At 41.6% G+C, this 23,021-nt stretch overlaps 1 protein-coding gene across 2 annotated transcripts in view; it reads right to left on the bottom strand.

Annotated features, from left to right (window-relative positions):
- The window catches only part of ATZW10 (centromere/kinetochore protein, putative (ZW10)), a 286,264-nt gene that overhangs the window by 87,461 nt on the left and 175,782 nt on the right, over positions 1–23,021 (bottom strand). The window contains exon 7 of one of the 2 annotated variants that reach the window (XM_089450059.1): positions 11,107–11,217. In XM_089450059.1, the coding sequence (XP_089306185.1) occupies positions 11,107–11,217 (111 nt within the window). The remainder of the gene's footprint in view (positions 1–11,106; positions 11,218–23,021) is intronic. The other variant, XM_089450060.1, reaches the window with a different exon arrangement.

Raw genomic sequence — 23,021 nt, 5'->3', positions numbered from 1 at the left:
ATTGCTGGGCTTGCTTTTAGCACACATAGCACACACTCTTACATATCTAGAAATTGTCTCATTCATTTTCGGCCAATAGCAGAACTGTTGCAGCTGTACAACTGTTTTACTTACCCCAAAGTGACCTGATATCAAAGAAGTGTGTGCTTCCCTAATTATCTTTATCCTCTCAGTTTGTGGAACGCAAAGTTTCCCACAATGATATAAGAGTCTATCCTTTATATGATAGTCCAATTCTTCAACTCTTTTGCCTTGACTCAAAGTTGCATATACATTTTTAAAGTCCATGTCTTGAGCATATTGTTCAATGTAGCTTTCATGTAGCACGGAATTATGCTCAAGTATGGTAGATGCATTTATAATGGGTCTAGATAACATGTCTGCAACCTTGTTATGTATGCCCTTTTTATATCTGATGACTAAATGAAACTGTTGTAGAAACCCCATCCATCTGTAATGTCTTGATTGCTGCAACTTAGTTTGGGAGTGTAGATATTGAAGTGGTTGATGATCAGTATGTATTACTGTCTCTTTGCCCATTAAGTAATGTTTTCACTTTTTCAAACTTTGAACTAATGCATACAATTCTTTATCATATGTAGGATAGTTAACTACTGCAGGATTAAAAGTCTCAGAATGATAACGTATGGGTTTACCGTGCTATGTCAACACTGCTCCCATGGCATAGTCACTGGCATCAGTTTGGATCTCAAATGGTCTTTGTAGATATGGCAGTGCTAATACAGGTGCTATACTAATCTTTGCTTTCAAGGTGTTGAAGGCTTTCTGATGTTTGCCTCCCCACTAAAACACCTTATTCAATCATGTTAAACCATGTAAGGGAGCTGCAATTGAGGAAAAGTTAGAAATGAACTTCCTCCAATATTGTGTTGCTCCTAAGAAGCTCCTCACTTCTGTAGCAAAACTGGGTTTAGGCCAATTCACAATGACTGCCACTTTAGAGGGATCTATTTTCAATTCACCTCCCCCTACTATATGACCCAAGTAGTTTAGAGATGTTTTGCCAAATTCACATTTTGAGAGTTTAACATAAAGTTTCTTTTTTTTCAAAACATCTAATGTCTGCTTAACATGCTTTAAATGTTCTTCCTACATTTTACTAAAAATCAGAATGTCATCTAGGTACACAATAACAAAATCATCAAGAAAAGGTCTGAGTACATCATTCATTAATCTCATGAAAGTAGCAGGAGCATTGGTCAAGCCAAAAGGCATAACTAGCCATTCATACAATCCCTGCTTTGTTTTGAAAGCAGTCTTCCATGCATCTTGCTCTGCAACCCTGACCTCATGGTATCCACTGTGCAAATCCAGCTTGGTGAAATAAACAGCTTCCTTTAATTGATCTAAAAGATCATCTATGCGAGAAAGGGGATAACGATGTTTTATTGTTATCTTATTCAGTGCTCGGTAATCAATGCACATTCTCCACGAGCCATCTTTCTTTCTCACCAAAACAATTGGTGACCCACATGGTGATGTGCTAGGCCTGATGAACCCTCTCTCGAGCAACTCCTGCACTTGCTTCTTGATTTCAGCATTCTCTAAAGCAGACAAATTGTACATCCCAATGTTAGGCAATGGAACATCTTGCTGCAAAATAATATCATGTACTATTCCCTTTTTGGGTGGCAGACCTTTATGTTCTTGAAATAAGACATCATACTCTGAAACAACCTTTTCTATATCAACTTGTTGTTCAGCATTACAGCCCTCAAATACATTGGTTTATTAGGTTTCTTTTCCTTTACAACCATCAGTAAGAATTGTTTGCATGAATTTATCATTCTTTTCATCTGTCCTGAGTTTATGAGAGTATAATTATTCTTGAGCTTATGAGCTCTTACAAACTATTCGATTCCATCTTTAACAAGTAGATACTTGTTCTCAGCTCTATAGAAAATAGCCTTTCTATCATACAAGTAAGAACTTCCTAAAACAATTCTGCATATATCCAAAGTAATTATGCTTAACTCAACCTCATCTACAAATGCTGACCCAAAAGAAAACTTGAGTTTGCACTGTCTAGTCACTTGTAGCTGTGCTTTATCATTCAACCATCCTAATGGATATGGTTTCTTGTGAGGTGTAGTTTCTAATCCCAGTTTCTTTACAATTGCTTTAGAAATTAGATTTACTTGTGAGCCACTATCAAACAAAGTATCAATCTTTTGATTTTTGGAAATAACTCGAATATGGAAAAGCTCATGTCTTTTTCTCTCATTTTCTTCATCAATAACAGATTGAGCAGAATTACTAGTAGATGCTTCAGAATTCTTACCTTTTATACTTGTGGCTGCAATAGTTGTTTCATCTCTTGAGTCTAACCCCAAATCTTTCTAAATAGTTGCAGCAGTCTTCTTCTTCTTGCCCTCGGACTTCTTAGGTCTTAGCTCTGGATGCAGAATCCAACAATGCTCATCATCATGCCCATCCTTTTTACAGTGAGTGCATGAAGCTTTGCTTTTCTGTGCAGTGTTAGCCTTCCTTGCTTTCCACTTCTGCTTTCTTTTCTCCTTGCTCTTGCTTGCAGTGGGTTGGGATGGTCCCCCAACTTCTGGATTTCCATTCTTTCCTCTAGCTTCTAGATGAGTAGCTTGTACAGATACCTCATCTATACTAGTGGGATTAAACATGAGGATGGTATGCCTCATGTAGCTGTGTAAACCACCAATGTACTTCAAAAGAGTCTCTAGTGAATCTAGTGAGATACCCAACATCAATGCTCTCTTTCTGAATTCTTGAGTATACCCTTGCACACTTTGCCCTTTCAATTGTCGAAGAGTTTAACAACTCATCATGGCTTGTTGCATGTAGGCCAATGGATAGAACTATTTTTTGATTGCAGAAACAAATTCACTCCAGACAAAGATAGTCTTACCATGTCTTTTCATATCAGCTTGGGTTCTGCCTTCCCACCAAACCAAGGCAGTGCCTCCTAGGTGTAGGCTTGCCAGCTGAATCTTACTCTTGTCTGAGTCTATGTTATGTACCTTGCAATACACATCAATTTGTCTAATCCAATTGTCCAACTTTTCAGCATTTAGCTCTCCATCATATATAGGCAAATCAAATTTAACATCTAGCTTAATCAAAGATGCTTTCTTATTATGCACAGGGCTATTAGGAGGTGTGAAAAAGCTTTCCTCTTTCCCTTTTCCTTTGGAGTGGTCATGGAAGTGAGACTCATCTTCTTTTTTATCTTGTTTAAAACCTGAGGAGTCTTCAACCTTATGCTTTCTAAAGTCTCTATACATTTTTTCTACCATAGACTTTATAGCTAGGAAACTTTCTATGAATTGAGGGTCTGGCCCCACAGAACCTTCCTCTGACATTGTCTTCCGAGGATAGACTTTTTCAGGATTAGTTTCCACCAACTCTCCTTCCCCTAATTTGAGCTTTGATCTAATGAGCATTCACAGCTAAACCAACACAAGCTTGTCTAACCTTACAGCCTAAAGCTCTGATACCACTTGATATGATAATCACCCTATGAGTGACCTCAGTTAAAGATTTATTGAATAAAGGTATTACAGACTCATGTGCTGGTGTGTGTCTATGTTATTTAAGCAACGGATCGATCAGATTGCCAATACACAGACATTTAAATGGAAAGACAGCAGAGAAATACAGTAAGCAAACACAAAACACAAGAATTTAATAAGGAGTTCACCCTATTCTCTAGGGCTACATCTCCGATCCATCTTTCAGTGGTGGCCTTATTTTATTGTGTTTTAAGTAGAGAATTACAATGCAGGAGCTCTATGTGAGTCACCTGAAGCAGATTTGCTTGGCAGGGTGGTTCTTGGTTTCCCCAAGCCACTGGAGTGCACAGACTCTGTTGCTTACCAGCTCTGTGACCTTCTAGTCTACAATGGAGAGAGCCTAATGTGGTGCTCAGTCCAAACAGATCCTCTCTGGGATGGCTTGAATCTCTCAAGCTCTCTGGTGCTCGATGCTGCCTTTGGTCAGCTCGGCCCTCTGTCTTCTGCTGTGTTTGCTTCACTGTCTTTTTTCTCTGTGTTTCGTCCTCCTCTCCGAATTCTGGTCTCTCTGTCTCCCGGGGTTCTCTGTCCCTCTCTGTCTCTGACTGACTGTGTATTCTATCTCTGTTCATGGCTTTGAAGCCATTCGTTCCCATGCCTGTTCGGTTCCTCTTCCGCCTCCGTCGAATCGCCTTCTACAGTTGTGCTTGGAGTTCCCTGTTTAGCGTCATCATTAGGCTCACAGGGAGTGGCCACATGTCCTCCTGTAACGCGCCAGCCTGCTTCGTCGGTTCAGTTCTTCGGTTACATCGTGGATGAAGTCTTTCTCCACCGTGGCGGTCAAAACGGACTTCAAATTCTTCTAAATTGCGGCTCATTCCTTCATCGATTCTGCTTCTCCATCAGGCGCGATCTCAGCCATCCAATCTGGGGCCTCCAGGTCCGACGCCATATGCACGTTTCGCGCAGTTGACTTGCTCGACCTTTAGCGCGCGATCAACGGCAGTTTTCTCTCTCCTCCGCTTGCCACGCGTCGATCATTGAGTGGGATTTCTCCAATTTCTCCAAAACCGCTTATCGTTTGAGGGTGCCCCGATCAATACCGCCGGTTTCCGGAGCACGAGTCCCACCTTTGTCCTTTAGCGCTTTTTGTCTTTCGCCCGCGGTTCTCTGGCTCCCCACGCGTCCGAGTGCTCGGGGCTTCCCCATTTCGAGCCCTTTCGCCCAGCAATGCGCAATTAGCGCTGATCGTGCATCAAAATCCACCTCTATTTCCCGATCTGGGCCTCCCAGGGGCTAATTCCGCCTCCCCTCGCAGTCTCCATGGGCCTCGGTCAGCGCGCTTTGACCGAGGTCCTCGTCGTTCCACGCTGGCTGCCATTGCCACTGGTTCAAGGTGTTTTTTTATCACTGTTTTGGAATTTTTAGAAGTTTGTCTGACCTGATACAGTCATGGTTCCTTTGACAGTTCTTTATGGATCCAATTCAGATCAAGAGTTGGGAGAAATAATGTCCAATAAAGAAATGACCACATAGTGCTCAATGCACTTCCAGAGGAATGGGGCAACTTCACATCTAGCATCTTTGGAAAGAAGGAAGCCACCCCATTCAGTGAACTTTGTTCATTGTGTAAAATTGAAGAAACCAAGTTCAAATCAAAGAGCGATGTGGGACTAGGTGAACAAGTTCAAGCATTTGCTGCCATGGCTAAGAGAAAAGGAAAGTTTGCGAAAGTCGGTTCTCATAAAAAGAAGAATATGTCAAAAGTCTAATTTTATGGTTATCAGGAATATGGGCACTACAAGAGAGATTGTCTGAAGTTCAAGAAGGACAACAAGAGGAAAGAAAGAAATGAATCCCATATCACCAAAGAAGTGGAAGAACTCGGTGAGAAGAAATCCAAAGGGATAGATCTTCACTATTAGGGTTTCTCCAATCCATAGCAAGGAGAAGTAGGAGGTGAAAAGATCTGCCCCATGGCAATCAAGATGAGAAGTATTATGACAAGATGCATCTTAGTAGAAGATAGCACCATACTGGAAGCATATCGTTAAAGCAAGAGCTCGTGACATCATTAGAGAAGCTTGAAAGAATAGCTGAAGTAGAAGTCTACAAAGATGTAGCAGTTATCATATAAAGGAAGTAGCTCTTGGCAACCTCATTGAAATCATATATAGTACATATGATTGAAAGAAAGTCATCTAGCATGATAGAAGGAATTCATCATACATCATCATCATGAGAAAGGAGCATTTGCTGGATGAGGATAATCAAGATCCTCCATTGGAATCTTCACTAGAAGTTTCACCTCTACTTGAAAGAAGCAAGTGTCTCGTTGATTATTCCACCTTGTGTGGGATACATTGTTTAGAAGGATGATGGTATGGTTAAAAAGACGTGTAGCAGATCAAGATGATTGAAGTACTCTCAATCAAGGAAGGGAAGTCTAGATGACCCAAAGGAGAAAAAAGGTATGTATATATTTGATAGATTAAGTCATGTCATCATACTACCTTGTCAGCATGATCAAGGATCTCTTCTTTTGAAAAGATGCATGAAGGCATGATGAAATCAACATAATATGTCCTCATATGGAATATGAGGTAGTTGACAAACATGAAGGAACTATGTATGGAAATTTCTTGGGAAACAATATGTGAATAAAGAAAAAAGAGATCGTGAAAGATGCAACTATGGTCACAGGAAGTCAACATCCGATGACTAGAAGAATTGATCATGACATCTCCATAGAGAAGAAGACCATGATAAGGTCTATAAAGAAAGGAGACCCTTGACATGTGAAGCCTTGGAGATGTGTTTATGAATGTGCAGGATGTTGCAGGCAAGCAAGATATCATGATGAAAGGCCATCACAAAAGGTAATTGTGATTTGATGTTCATTTTTTGTTTTGAACAACATCTGGATGGGTTGATACAGGGCTACCAAAAGAGGGTTGTAGATGTCACCTAAAATTAGCGCGCATGTGGTTGGATGAAGGATCCTAAAGGAAGCATGACTTAGAAGAGGTAGCAGTATGAAGAAAAGCCAGATGTGGACTAGAAGATCACTTTCTGATGAAGAGAAGAATGGCATGACTAATGTAGCTCCTGAAGGAAAGTGATGGATGGCCAATGCCCTACGACTAATGGAAGCTCCATTATGAAAAGTATGAACTTCATGACATCGAAAGAAGGAGCCCCTCAAGCAGTTGATAGTCCCATGATCTCCACCTAGAGCAGAAAGTTGTTGAAAGTAATTCCCTAGTTAAAAGGGAGCTTGGTCAAGTCCCTGAATAAGAGGGAGTTTGGGTACATTCCTTTTATAGGAATGGGTACATTCCCTTATAGGAATGGGTATATCCTCCTTATTTGAGAGGGAGAGATAGACACATCATTCTTGTCTTTTCTTTGGGAAGAAAGAATGGAGGATTGTTTAAGCATTTGGCATCTGATACTCTTTGAGAATGACGTAGGGCATCCAAGATAAGAGTAGTCGAAGAGGACCGATATTCTTTGAGGACTGGAAATCCAGGATAAGAATAGTCCTGGAAGGACATACTCTGTGAACACCCAGGTGGGGTATGTACCTTGAGAGACAATGATGATGGTGTCTATAAGTCATTGGTCTCGCCGGTATTGTGCCCTAATCTTGTGGAGATATAGAGTTGTTAGTCAAGGCCTTGCTATTTGACAATGTTGATGCTAAACATATGGGTTACCAATCCGACTCTTCTGAGAATGTCCAAGTAGCTCGTATGGATTATGAATACCTCCCTAGTTAAGAGGGAGTGTTGAAATATGTAACTAGGTTTGGTCTTCATAATGACATATGTAATCATGATTTTATGTATTTAATGAAAAGAGAAAAATAAATTTATTATTGTTATTCTTGAGGCATGGGTTTCATGCTCAAGGGAGATTTATTTTTAGGTCAAGCACCCATTGAGTGCTTCTAGGGCTTGTCATTGAGTCTACAAGTCAATTGAGTCATTGTCATGTATTTGAGTCAAAAGAAAGTGAAAAGACCCTCCAAGACCTTGTCATGATGCAAAGATCAAGTCAACCTACATGAAGGGTCAATTCAGCCTAAAGATAGCAATTCATACCCCACAAAAGCCTACATATAAGAAGAAATCCGACCTCATTTGGACACACTCTCAAGCAAGTTCGATCTCCTAAGATAGAAGTCGGAAAAGGGACGAAAAATAAGAAGAAGAGCAAGATCAAAGTTTTTGGACCTCTCTCTCTCTTGTGTTAGGGTTTCTACAATTTCTGGGCAAGACGAAATTCTGAAACTGCTTCTAGGTCGAAGCTGTGACGCTGCAAGATCGAAGTTGTGAAGTTGCTTCTAGGTCGAAGCTATGAAGTTGCAAGGTCAAAGTTGTGAAGTTGCTTCTAGGTTGAAGTTGTGAAGTTGCAAGGTCGAAGTTGTGAAATTGTGAAGTTCCTTCTAGGTTGAAGTTGTGAAGCTGCAAGGTCGAACTGTGAAGTTGCTTCTAGGTCGAAGTTGTGAAGCTACAGGGTCGAAGCTGTGAAGCTGCATCAAGGTCGAAGTTCTGAATCTACAAGGTCGAAGTTGCAGAAATTGTTGTTGGGGGTCGAATTTGCTGGAAGGTCAAAGTTCGTTGCTGGAAGTTGTGCAAATCAAGAAGGTTGACTTGGTCTTGGAGGAATCTTGGTCAAGGGTCATAGGTCTTGGAATTCATCAATTGAAGTTCTATAAGAAGAGAAGAGTTCTTGCAGAATTTCCTCTCAAAAGGAGAGGTTTTGGGCCTCGCTGATAGCCTATACCTTGTGTCCTCTTGTCTCATTATTCTTTATTGTTTGGTAGTTGTTTGAAGATAAAAACACAATAACAATCAAATTGAAGAAGAAACTAATCAAGATAAGTAAAAAGATATCACAAGCAGTTATCAAAGTAAGAGAAATCACCTAGTCTAGCTGCCCCTAGATTTCTCAACAATATGGAATTGATGCTCATAAATCATTGGAAGTAGTTATCTGTTTGAAGAAAATTGTTTCTAGTTTGTTTTTGTTGAAGGAAATGTAACTAGGTTCGGTATTCATAAATGTACTTTTGAAATTTGTATTTATTCAAGAAAATAAATATTATTTTTATAATATATGTCAATGAGTTTTTTCTCATTGAAATAGGCCTAGCACATGTTAAAGTGCTATAGGTGAGTCAAAGAGTCAAAAAAATTATGTTGAAGACCTTAAGGGCATGTCACTATAGGTATACTTATGTATTAGAGTCAAAGAAGACAACTCCAAGCAAAGTCAAGTCTCCTCCAAGCAATGGCACCATCAAAAGAAGCCATCTGAAGCAAATAAGACAAGTCGGCATGCAATCTACAAGTCGGCCTTCAAGTCAGCCTAAAGGAGGGGCAGTCCTCTATATATAGAGGCTGTCCACTCCCTCATAACGTCAAGCAATCATCTCTGAAATCAGCGAAGTAAGAGAGTTGAGGAAAGGGTGAAAGAAGTCAAATAGAAGGAGCCTCTAGTGCAGCGAAGTAAGAGAGCCAAGGAAAGGGTGAAAGGAGTCGAATAGAAGGAGCCTCTAGTGCAGCGAAGAAGGAGAAGACAAGACCGAAGTTGTGAGAGATGATCTAAGGGTAAAAACACAGTCACACGTGCGAGAAAAGAGGCCTCTCTGCGGTCATAACAGCAGTAGTATATCAGCACCACCTCTCACATAGTTTGGGCTAGAAATATAGGCCTAAAGAGCCTCCCACTCAAACGAAGGAACAAGGAAGAAAAGCCAAGGTAATAGGGCTGTTCTAAAACCTATTACAGTCACATGTGTGAGGAGAAGGAGGCTGTCTCTGCTGTCAGAACAGCCCTCCCATTACAGTCATACAAGTTCATTGGTTGGTGAAGAAAAGGAAGGGATCATCATAAGGAAAAAGGTCTCATCAAAGGTATCTATTCTAGAGTAAGTACAACAAGATATAACAACAGTTGGAAGGAGGAAAAAGTGCCGGAAGAAGGAAGTATCGGGGAACAAAGTGCAGAAAGGAGGAAGGACTTGACTTCTGCTTGGAGAATATTCTTGTCAAGGGTCTAGGGTTTGGCATTGATCAATAAGAAGCTTCAATAAGAGAAATTTACCGAAGGGTTTTCCTCTCAAGAGAAGAGAGGTTTTGGCCCTGGCAGAGAGCCAACATCTTGTGTTCATGTTCTTATGTATTGGTAGCAGTTTGATGAAGTACACCCATGCATTAATAAGAAGAAGAAGAAGATTAAGCTAACAAGACAAATTGCAAAAAGACTCCACAAATTGTTATCAAGTCAAGAAGAATCAGACTACACCTAATTGCCCTTGATTCTTCAATAGCTTCTCCTAGGAAAATCAACAGTTGTGAGTGAGGATTTTAGAATCAACAAAAATTCTGATCTGAATCAGAATGACGATCACTGTTTTGCACATGACAAACCAATGAACCTGCAGGAAGTAAGGAAGTAAATTGCAGAAGGTTGAGCAGTCATCTTGCATTGTTGTGCAGATAGCACAAGTAGCAGTAGAGCTCCCACGATCCAATGATGGAGGAGATGGAAAGCTTCAAGATGTAACAGCTCTAATTTATTTATACTTCTCATCTTTTTGAGGTTGACTGGACATGCACAGGAATGCCTCATGGAACTAGGTTGTTCTCAACCATCCTGAACAGATCAGAACTTGTTCATACCACTGGTCGAAGCCAATTTAGGCTAAAAATTACTCAAAACTGGCCAGTTCTTATAACACTAGAAAAAACTAATCAAAAGTAGTGATTTTCATCCAGTTTCCTTTATTAAACGACCATTTTGTACATGCCCCTTATGTTCCAAAGAGAAACTAAATACTCATCTTCTTAAGGCCTCAACTTTCATCTCAAACATGCAAATGTCTCACTTATTATGTGGATGTACATTTGAGTCCAGTTGACATCCTCCTTCCAGTCATTCGTCACACATTGATAAAATTATCTTATCTTGTCTTGTCTCACAAAACTTGTTATCGTAAAGGCAACAAAGAATTAAGCTCTAATCTATGTAAGTTGGCCAGTTGTTTGAGTTTACTTCCAAGAATTGGCCCTTTCACCTAGTATGTCGTAATCCAGGATATAAACATGGTGTAGCCAGTGTGTTTATTGTACAGCTCCCATAATAAAACATCTGGTTTCCATGGGAACAGTTTTAAGCTTATTTCATTATATGGTCAAAGTTCAAACCACAAACTTCCAAAACATTCCTATTATACAATCCATGAATTATGCTTAGACCACTTCTAAGGGTGATTGTGTAATGTTCTTAGACGTCCACATATGACATGACAAAATATTTTTTCTACATTTCTTCATCTGGAACTATGCACACCCATGACTCTCAAGCTATATGGTATCAACATAGATCTTTAGTAGCTAATTTCAAACTAGTTAGCACCAACAAGCCCATTTTATTTTTTTTAATATCAAAGATTACAGAATTCATTTAGTCTGGAACCGCATACCTGGTAAATTTGAATTCATTGCATCAAATAACTGCATTTTGTTATTAAATGGAGCACTAAAATTCTCCATGGGAGAAATAAGATTTATTCAGTCAAAGCTCTTACCAAGGAGCCCATACAAACCTTGACTGGAACAATAGCTCTGTAAAGCAAAAGAGCGTCTCGAGCAGCATGATATAACTCCACAGCCACTCTCGTAGGTGATGAGCATGCATCCTGCAGCAAGGGAATGAAATCACCATAGCTGAATACCACTTAGACTAAATGCATAATATTATCCTGTTAAGAATTATTCTACATTAGGCTCTACCAATTTGCCTGTAAATAATAGGCAGGAGCAGCACTACTACCTGCAACTTCACAAATGTATTTAACATCAAATATGTCACTGGGTATTCTTTAATTTTAGCTGGGATGGTTGAAATTTATTATATTGTGCACATGTTAAACCTGTGAACTACAAAAAATATTGAAATAGATAAAAGGCAGAAATATCAATGTTGCACAAAGCAGGGACGTTTTTGGGAAGCGAAGTTTCGGAAGCATCATTTTCCAAAAATCTAGTAAGTGAAGCATCACAGAAGCATATATATATATATATATATATATATATATATATATATATTGCATTTAAATTCAAAAAAAACATCCAAAATACCAAATTAGTGGTAGAAAATATGAAAACATGCATATTTGTAAATAAATCAAGATAGATATGGCATCCATTGCACATCAATGATTAATTGTCAGAGCATCAACCATCTAGATCCTAGCAATCACAAACATACATCAAATTCTTCAGCATATCATAAAACATAAAACATTTAGAAGATAAAATCATAAAACATTTAAATAACTTATCTAGCAAGTGAGCAACTGTCAACATGAGTCATGTCCAAAATTCAGCTAAGAATGTTTACAAAATAGGCCACCTGGCCACCACCAAGTATACACTGAACTAGGAAGAATAAGTCACAAAACTTTAAATTCACAAGAAGTCTAATCTATGACAAAAGTAGTAAACTGTGAATATATCTACTAACCTCTCTTCCTTCAACCACGAACACTACATGAGCCCCCACATGGTGGCAGTGAAAAAGATGGTAGCATGTAATGTTCCTAAGCAGAAAATAACAATGAATGCCAAAGACATGCACTAATTACAGCTATTAAAAATTTAAAATCACAAGCATAAATCAGTACACCAAGAAACTAGGCGAAAATGTTGAGCCATTTTATTAATCATGGGTGCATGAGTACATCAAATGATAGAAGATAGAACCTAGGCTTGTTGAGCAAGCTATGTAAACCCCAGGTGGAATTCTGTTGACCCAGGCGCTGGAAATGGCCTCACTAGTAGCACGCACTACCTGGAAATTCTGTCAACTACTGCTGGAATGGAACTGGAATTCTGCCCTCAATAGTGCCTGAAAAATTCTGCAAAAATAGCTCTGGCCTCCTCTCACCAAACCCACAAAAACTCAGAAAGGGTTTGGGTTGATTCCAGCTGACCCGGAAGCCCCCAAAAAGTGTGAGTTGCCCTCTTTGGCTAGCTGTGCACACTATAGGAAATAATTTGTTGTTGAATGCCCAATTCCTCCATTGAAATGCCTCCCAAATCCCTGCGACAATCTCCTCCAAAAATACCTTATTTCTCTAGCCTCTAACTCCTCCAAACTAGTCTTCCCCCGACCCCTGCGCAATCTCTGCCCATTGACCTTTGCACCCTGCCAAAATGGAGAAATTCGGCCCAAGAGATAGCCTCAACTTCTTCCCTCCAAAATGCTACCAAACTCAGGCCTCAATAAGGGAAATCTCTCTGCAAATACCCGGATCCTCCAACCCACTTTTGCTATTGTAAATTATGCTCCATGAATTGCCTCTGCGCCCGGGAAATGCGGAGAGCTGGGTAAACTCCTACAATGAAGCTCAAAGGAAGCCCCAAATTGGAATCACAAATTTCCTCACTAGGGAGGCACAAGAACTTCTCTGAAATGAGGGTGGAAATTCCGTTTGGAACTCTTGTGCTAAACAACACTGCTCATCCTGTGCTCAACAGCTACAAGAGAGTATGATTTGAGTTAGATAGTCAAAAGATCCAAAATGAGGACATCCTTGCCTTATTTATAATTGTTGGCCCTCTCTCCCTTGTTGTACCCCATTTTCCACTAACTCACACCTCCTTTTTCTCTCTCTCTCTCTCCACAAATGCGAATTGCTTTTGGGGTCGAATTGCCTCCTTGTGGCCCCCACATTCGACTAAGGCGGAAATTTTCTCCTTTTTCACGTAAGTCTCAAAATCAAAAATGCCTCCAATGCCAAAATTGTCAAAATCGTTTTATTCATAAGAAATTTAGTAATTTGGGGATATCAAAGTCCTCCCTGCCAAAATTTGCTTATCCTCAAGCAATTGCAATGTTGAATGTTGTAACACTTGTTCACCCTCCCATGTGGCATCCTCCTCAGGCAAGTCCTTCCATCTGACAAGGAACTCCCTAATGACCCTATTTCTAAGCTTCCTCTCTCTCACCTCCAAAATAGCCTGCAAAACCAATACCAAATGCCCCTCATCATCCAATGGTGTTAGCTCTGTAACAATCGTAACCTATCGTCCCAATGCCTTTTCTAGGAAAGACACATGGAACACATCATGACGCTTGCTCCCTGATGGAAGCTCCAACTGATATTCTACCTCCCCTATAGGCCTGATCACCCTATATGGTCCATTGAAGCAAAACCTAAGCTTCTCAGCCCCGTTATGCTTGAGAGTTGACTACCTATAAGGTTGGAGGCACAAGTAGACCAAGTCCCTAACCTCAAGAGTCAAAATGTCTCTCAACTCTATGCCAATCTGCATAACATCTTTCGTTGCTTCTATGCAATCTGCAAGTTATCCTTGAGAGCATTAAGGATCTCCTGGCTCTCCCAAACCCTGACCCCTGGGGCCCAGCTGTCTCCAAACACCATGTTAGCAAAGATAAAGCATCATATCCATAAAGAGTGCGAGAAAGGTGACATACTGATGGACATATTGTAGGTGGTGTTGTAGCAGTACCCCCCAAGGTGTAGCCACTTCACCCACGCACTTTGTTGGTCAATCACATAGTTTCTCAAGTAGCCCTTCAGCCACTTGTTCATTATCTATGTCTGTCCGTCGGTCTGTGGATAGTAATTGGTACTAGGTGTGAGCTTATTCCCCACCAATCTAAAGAGCTCCTACCAAAAGCCCCCCATGAACTTGCTATACCAGTCATTGAGATGATGTTCTTTGGTAGACCATGCAACCTTAACACCTCCCTGAACAAAAACTTGGCCACCTGTGAAGTTGAATACTTGGCCGAAATCTCAAAAAATGGGAAAACTTAGTCAATCTATCCACCACCACATAGATGCAGTCTCACCCGTAAACAGCTAGGAGTCTCGTAATGGAATCCATAGAGATACTCTCCCACTTCTTCTCTAGAATAGGGAGGGGGTTGGAGCAACCCGATCGGATGTGTGTGCTCCCCCTTATTCCACTGCCAGGTGTTGCATTCCTACATGTGTCTCAATATGTCCCCCTTGAGGCCCCTCTAAGTGAAATGCTCTCTAGTAGTCAAATAAGTCTTAAGGAACCCCTAATGTCCTACCATAGGTGAATTGTGGGTTGCATGCATAATCTTCTCCTATAGTTGTGACCCAGGCACTAAGAAAATATTGTACTTATAGTATATCACTTCGTACATGACCCTATACCTGTCATCCCCAAATGAGCCATCCAAGATCTTGCATGTCTGTTGATTCTTCGAATACTCCACTAAAAGTTGTGCCCTCTAATTCTGGGTGATGTTCATGAGAGAGGGTGTTGTAGGCCTCCTAGATAGTGCATCTACCACTACATTATGCTTACCCTTAACATATTGTATCTCGAAATAATATGCTCAGAACAAGCTCACAAAATTCGCAAAGAAAGAGTCAGAAACTTCAACCACTCTCCTTTGTCAAATTAATGGACCATTGTAGATTGAATAATCATGTGATGCATAGAACTTAGATTAGGAGTCGATGCCATCACAACCAAGAACAAAACCATAGAGCTTAGATGCCATAGAGGGAAGATCAAATGTCACCATAGGGATCTTTGAATCACAGAATACAATAGAACTTTCGCTTGTCTTGAGACTATAAACTTTTGGATGCCACAGAGAAACTTCGACCCTTTGCAAAGAATAAGTAATGTTTCTTGGCCTAGTCAATTCGGAAACTCTGATGTATGCATAGAAATTGGAATACCCACAGAGGGAGTTCGGTTAACTTTCAGAGCATGAATTAATCACGGACATGATCTTCACAGAGGTAAAGGGTCATCTTTATTTGATATAGGTCTTTACATACTTGAATCCAACGCAGGAACTCGGTCCTATTTCCACACAAAGAAAGAAGTCATAGACTTGAATGTCAACACAGGCCTTCGTATCAGAGAATTATAACTAGGTCCACCAAGTTGCTCTGTTCTAGGCACATTGCACTGTTGAATATTCCACGATCTTGGGTCTAGGTTAGAATCTTAAAATCTCTGACGCTACCAAACAAAGAATATCAATGATACTACTTTGCACAGCGGAATATAAACAACAGTAAATCACATATGCACAGAATATAGACAACTTTTTACAGTTTTCAACCCAACTTCATTATATTAAACAACATATAATACAGCAGTCTAGAGCTCTTGTACCAAGGATAATGGCCCTCCTACATCCACTAGTACAAGATACAAAACTGGGACTTGGTGTCGGTACATCAATGACCAATCTGCCCTTAACAACATACTCTGATCATCTAGCTGATGTAGTGTGCTCTCTCAGCTCCTCTCAGTTGTAACCTGTACCTGCCCGGTCCTTCGGCTCCTGATCTGCACCTCCTACCTCTATCAATGCTCCAAGTCCATCTGACCACTGAATCTCGGTTATCCAATCTGCTCTCTAGTTGTGCTTTCATCCATTAAGGCCACAACACCTCGAGACTCATGTCGAGTTGTTCACAGCTCCACTATTGAATAACTGCCCTCTGTTGCTCCTCAGCTACTCAGGGACTTCAGCCCACTATGGTTTTCATGTGTTGCTTCGATGACGAATAACATAGGGCATGGAGGGTTGCCACCTATCACTGCAAGATGTCCATCTTCCACAATGAACACAGGCTAGGAGGATTGCCCATCATCTGTTGTAGAAGTTCATCTCCACACACAAGTATTGGGTTCCACAAACTACTCCTGGTTGATTAGACCCTTGAGCTCAACAATTGCCTCTCTTGCAACTACCTTTGTCCATCAAGGTGTTGCTCACCAGGCTCCAACTTGGACACTATCACGTTGTCCTCAAACAGATCATAACTGCCCAATCATGTCCACACTTGGTCTTCTCTCATGCTACCCTTCAACAATCCACAAGAGACCAAGTCCACATTGTAGCATCTACACCTAGTTAGGGCATCCCCACACCTAGGAGACCCTTACACACGGCTGCCCACAGACTTCACCAATCTGCCCTTTGCTCTGCAATAGAGGAGCTATTGCACAAATCTAGGCATCAACAACTTGTCCTCTCCTAAGACACCATCAACTCATCAACCAAGGGAACATTTGCAACACTCCTTGCTATTGTCCTCTTGCCTCTCATCTAATGTGCCTGTTGTCACCTTGGCTGCTTGGTAGGCTTCCCAACAGTCCATGTGGGCTCCTCCAAACAACTCCTAAGGCCTCCTCAAGTTGCCCATCAAACTTATCCAAGTTTGGTCACTACAATGACCCAACACTTCTCCAAAACACTACCCAAAATTTTGTTTACATACTGTTGTTGGTTGTTGTCTGGTCAGGGCACTTGTTGTAGCCCTAAACCCTCCCACAATCACTCTAACAACCTCCTTCTAGTTGTGGCTTAGGCAAGGAAGGCTCCTCTTAATGCATGTTTTTTTTCTAGGCAAATTAAAGCCCAAGAACCCTCCTCGCTACCCTATTTTGGGAGGCTACGCCTGCGGCCTACCTCAACTGGTTGTTGTCCTCCAGCAGCCCACCAAAACAATCCTTCCTCACTATGGTTTTGGCCTCAAAACATCCTACAAACAGTAGCATCTTACCTTCAAGGGCTCGGCCTACTAGCAGTCTCCCTTGGCCTCCTCCAGCAATACTCGAATTCTTGTGCCAACCCTAAAACAATCCCTTCGGCCTTCCTGTAGGTGTCCTCCTCTTGTTGCGGCTAGGGCATAGATTGTCCTTTCCTCCACTGAATCCTTCTCTAGAGAAAATATTGCACTCTTGGATGATTATAAGTCCTCACACTCACCCTCTATATATACTAATAAGAGGGGCTTCATAAAACGTCATAATGAGGGGCTGCCAACTGTCATGAGCCTAAAACACCTTAGGCCGACCTACATACACACTTGCAAACCCATCATTAACCTTCAAAAATTCATAACTCCTCAACAACAACTCGGAATCGGATGATTCTCATTGCGTTAGAATCGTCTCGCCAAGAGCTATCATCCTCATCCATCACATGTCAAAAACTCGTCATGGTTTTGGCCCAAACATCTATGGGTGCAAAACCCCAAGCTTGGGTTCTAAGCCCACAAGCCTACTTGTGGCGCTTTGACCTCCAACGCTCGAACACTAGGGCTTGGAGTACCTCCCAAGCTACACAAAAATCAACACTCCCTCTTAGCAAGGGAGGTACTTCCAAGACTAGGAAATAACCATCATCATCTGGCAACGACACTAGCCCATCTAGCATCCATCACTACAGCATACCCTGTAGAATGAATCTGGCCATCACGGTAGTGCCTCTACCTCATCACATCCAAACCTGAAGATCCTGAACCTCCATAGGACTGCTCCCTCTGAGGCTAGACTCTCTTTGAGCCTACACGATCTCCACTGGTTCAGTCCTACAAGCACTCATCCTCTTGGACCAAATACCGCTCGTGCAAATTCCACCAATCTCAGATATGCAACATCACGATCCAACGAAGACTCTAGTGTTAAATTATGGTATGTTCTATGCTTAGAGCAGTTTACTTATTTTTCTTCTTATTAGCCACAGATTAGCAATCACATATACATTAAGTAAAGTGCAGATAGAACATTAAATGATCAACAGAAAACAAACCAAGACAAGAGACACAAGATGTGGCGGCTAGCCAGGGACAAACCCCAATGCGGGGAAACCCTTTGATCAAATCTTCTTTTATCTTCAATAGTTCAGCAGAGAGAAATAGTACAAAATCTGAATTCTGTAATTTTATATCAGCAGCAGCAAACCCTAGATCAGCAAAGTCAAACTTGGTCAAACTAGCTGAAATTGACCTCTAAAATGCTTGGTCAATTTCCGGTCAACTTGTCCTTGAACAGCCTGAAGAAACAACCCTTGAACAGCCCCAAAAGTATAGTCAATTTGCAGATTTCTTAAGTCCACTATAGCCCTAAACTAGGGCAGTCAACACCGGTCAAACCAGAGGTCAGATCACCTCGATTTTCATGCCAAAAATTGCGACATGCCTAGGAGAGGCAACCACACCCAATCCGCACTTCTGAATGTCAACACTTGGTCAACGCTGGTCAAAGAGATGACCTACTACCCTAGTGTCCTTCTTTCTGCGTCTTCCTTGCCCTAGGACGTCTTCTTTTCAGCCACACGTGAGAGAGAGAGAGAGGCTCCTTTTATGCGTAGGAGAGAGAGAGAGAGAAGATGAGTTAATTGAATTGTCCAAATGAAGAGAATGCTCCTTGTATTTATATGCAAACGTTGAGGATCAATAGACGTGACTGTTGGGCTTCTAAGCCTACATAAGTTTGTTGGTCGACCTTGACAATTTGTCCATAAGCAAAATAAATTCATATCTCCATAAATACTTATCGGAAACGGATGATCTTTAGATCAATCCTACACCTCTCGATGAGAGGAATCTAGGAAAAATATCAAAAGCCATAAATAAGGTGATACACATGGAGTTTGGCCCTAGTTGCCAATTTTAACACTCCCTCTCAACTAGGGAGAACTTCACCTGCAATCCGTCAGACCGCCGCTGCTATCCATCCATCAAATGTACTGTCCTATACAGCTTGACCCCACTTTGCTCTGCTCTACTCGAACTACGAAGAAGAAGAAATTTGAGGATGTATCATACCATCCTCCACTGACCCGAAGTCAGTCTCAGAGTGTGAACCACTCTCACTAATCCCAGATCAGTATCATTGATCCCAGATCAATGGAGGTCATCCTAGCATAGGGAGTACGATAGATACAGCGATGCATCCATCGATAGTACTACTATGGTCCCTATCCTCATTTCCTTGCTCATTGATCAGATGAGAGGTACTTCCCATAAGTCCCAAACAGCATGGGTAGGATGCCTCGACAAGAGAACTAATCATCCCGCCCACAGGAGAACGAATCATCCTATCCAGTGGATGCCACGGAGAACTAATCATCCTAGCCTACAGGATAACTAATCATCCTGTCCCACAATTTCCAAGGAGAACAAATCATCCTGGCCCACAGGAGAACTAATCATCATGTCCCATAGTCGCTACGGGGTGTCACAGGGGAAGGTTGAACCTTTACCCTGTACATAGTGCACCACCAGGGGATGGTGAGTCGCCCTGTGGTCACATGTCGCTCCAAGAAGTACCCCGCACCCCCGTGGAGCTCCAGAGCTCAATACATCATACTCGACCCTCATAAGAGGGTCTCTGAACAACACCAAGTCGTTCTCGGAAAGTCAAGAATTTGACCTTTCCTAGGGGCTTTATCAAAATGTCGGCGACCTGTTCATCTGTAACGATATGTTGGAGCCTTATTGCTCCTCGTTGCACCATATCTTGAATATAGTGGTACCTGATATCGATATGCTAGGAGCGATCATGAAATACAGGATTCTCTAATAAACGGATCCCGCTATGGTTGTCACACAGAATCACAGTGGTATCCAATGTAAATCCAAACAGCTCACTGAAGAGTTTTTGCAACCAGACTACCTCACAGGAGGCCATGCTAGCAGCAATGTACTTTGCCTCTGCGGTGCTCAAAGCCACCGACTTCTGCTTCCTACTCGTCTAGGATATCGAGGCAGATCCCAAAGAGAAACATCCCCCGGAAGTGCTCTTTCGATCCACCACACTGCCTGCCCAATCAGCGTTAGTATACCCAAGTAGTCTCACATCTCTGGCAGTGTATCTCAACCCATGACTGATTGTCCACAAAGATATCTCAACAAATTCTTGGCACCAATCCAATGTGAGTGGTGAGGCTCAACCATATGTTGACTCAATGTGTTGACTACAAAGTATATATCCGAACGGGAGTTCACCAAGAACATTAATGCTCCGACGGGTTGACGATACTCGGTAGCATTTCGTAAAACAGGTCTGGCAGCGCTATTGCTTAACTTCTTGAAGTCAAGCTCCATCGAGGTAGTTACAGGCTTGCAGTCCACCATACCAAATCTCTCCAATATCTTCACCACATATTTTCCTTGAGATAGGAAAATCTCCCCTGGTTTCTGTCGGACTTCCAGTCCTAGGAAATAGTGCATAAGTCCTAAGTCTTTCATCTCGAACTCAGAAGCCAGCTCCCTCTTACATTCGTGAATGAGAGGGTCTGCACCTGTTAGAAAGACGACGTCAACATACAGCACCAGTATCAGAGGCTTGTCATCTATAACCTTAAAGTAAAGGTTAGGGTCGGCTTCACTCCTAGTGAATCCCAGCTTCATCAAGTAGCTATCGATCCTCTCATACCATGCTCGGGGTGCTTGCTTTAGCCGATAGAGTGCCTTCTTCAATTTGGACACGTGAGATTCTCGATCATAAATTTCAAATCCTTCAAGTTGCTCCACATAGACCTCCTCTTTGATTGAACCATGTAAGAACGCAGTCTTGACATCCATCCGATGTAGGTTCCATCCTTGCGAAGCAGCAAGGGCTATGATCGAGCGAATGGTGGTATATCGAGCAACAGGTGCAAATATCTCGTCATAGTCTATACCTTCCTTCTAGGAGAAGCCACGAGTGACAAAACGAGCCTTATACTTTTCCGCACTTCCATCAACTGCATGCTTTATCTTGTAAAGCCATTTTGAAGTGACAACTGCTTTGTCCTGGGGTCTGGCCCCTGGGGACCACATCCCAAACATCGTTTTTCATAATGGACTCATATTCGTCGGTCATAGTATCTTTCCATACTTGATGCTTGACAGCATCTGTGAATGACGAAGGCTCATTTTGGATTATCGTGCTCATGATGGTCAAGTATCTCTGATACCTGTTAGGCTTCTTACTTTCACGGAAGGTTCCTCTAGGTGCAATGTGTCCTTCAGCATCATCAAGTGTCCCCCTAAGCCATGAAGGCCTTTTCTTAGAAGAGGAAGTCTCTTGCAGAGGAGGATCAATAATATCCATAGGTTCTTCCACATCGGGCATCGTCTCATCTTCCTCTTCCTTCGGTTCCCCAGTGCCAACTTCTTTAGATCCCCTTAAAGTAGGAAGATTGTCTACTTTGCTAAGAGCCATATCTTCGTCAAAGGTGACATCATGACTAATCTCGACTTCCCTTCGACCAGCTACATAGATTCTATAGCCCTGAGTATTTTCGTTATAGCCCACGAAGATTCCTTTCTTTCCAGATGCACCCAATTTATTCCTTTTCTCTTTTGGCACATGAAAATATACAAGGCTTCCAAAAATTCTAAAATGAGATACGTTAGGTTTCTTACCGGTGAACATTTCTTCGGGGGTCTTGGAACCCAATGTTTGATGACGGCATCGGTTTTGTACAAATATGGCGATATTTGCAACTTCAGCCCATAGAAACTTCGGAAGTCTTTGATCATGGAGCATAGCACGAACAGCTTCCACAATTGTATGATTCTTCCTTTTCGCCACACCATTCTACTCGGGAGTATATGGTGTAGTAGTCTCCCTCTTAATGCCAGCCTCTTTACAAAAGTCATGAAACTCATTGAATTCATATTCAGTCCCATTATCAGTCCTTAAGGTCTTGATCTTCTTTCCGGTTTGATTCTCGATCAAGGCTTTGAAGTGTCGAAACTAGGAGAACACTTCATCCTTCTTTTTCAAGAAGTATATCCAAGTCTTACGAGAATAATCATCTGTCAAAGTGAGGTAATATAAATATCCTCCCAAGGAGTTCACAGGCATCATATCGGATATGTCGGAGTGAATCAACTGCAATATATCGGAGGTCTTGCTTTGGCTTGAGGGGAATGGTCCCCTTTTGAGCTTTCCTTCGGCATATCCTGGTTATACACCTTCTTGCTCTAATCTAAACTCGTGCATCTCAGTCACCATTTTTCTTACATCGGGTAGAGCTTTATAATGAAGGTGAGCAAATCTCCGATGCCATAGTTTGGACTGAAGAGATGTGTCACAAGACATGACACCCAGCGGACTTTCTCCGATCTGATATAATGAATCAACTCGGAACCCAAGAGTAAAAGCATCTTTAAAGTTCTTTTTCCATACATGTACCTTGTCATCGTTGAAAGCCACCTTGTAGAGCCTTTGTCTTCCATTGTTGAAATGGACACCGGGTTCTTTTTGAGATCACGTACATATAATACATCTTGTAAGTGGATGGTATTACCCTGATTCAATTGAAGAATGACATTTCCTACGCCTTTCACAGGATATTTTGAATTATCTCCAAGAATAATTTCCAGGTTGGTTTCTTTCTCTATCAAATTTTAGAGAGCTTCTTTGGAACCAATGAAGTGCCTTGAGGCACCACTATCAATAGGCCAATTTCCCAGTGAGTCCGGGGGAGCAGAAGTAGATAGAGCAGTTGGTAGATAATATTCATCTTGCTTATTGTTAACAGTGTTAGATTCATACCTAGAATTTCTTGCCTTCTTGAATGGTTGTCCTCTTCCTTGATTTCCGGCACTTCTTTTACCTCTGCCATTTGACCTGCCATTCCTTTGATTTCCTTCAGCTTATTTCTAAGAAACAAGACTTGATTTGC

Source organism: Pinus tabuliformis, chromosome X, assembly GCF_031772625.1.
Source record: "Pinus tabuliformis cultivar Carrire ecotype Pingquan chromosome X, CPIR1, whole genome shotgun sequence".
NCBI classification, from domain to species: domain Eukaryota; kingdom Viridiplantae; phylum Streptophyta; class Pinopsida; order Pinales; family Pinaceae; genus Pinus; species Pinus tabuliformis.
This window is presented reverse-complemented; position numbering and strand designations above follow the sequence as displayed.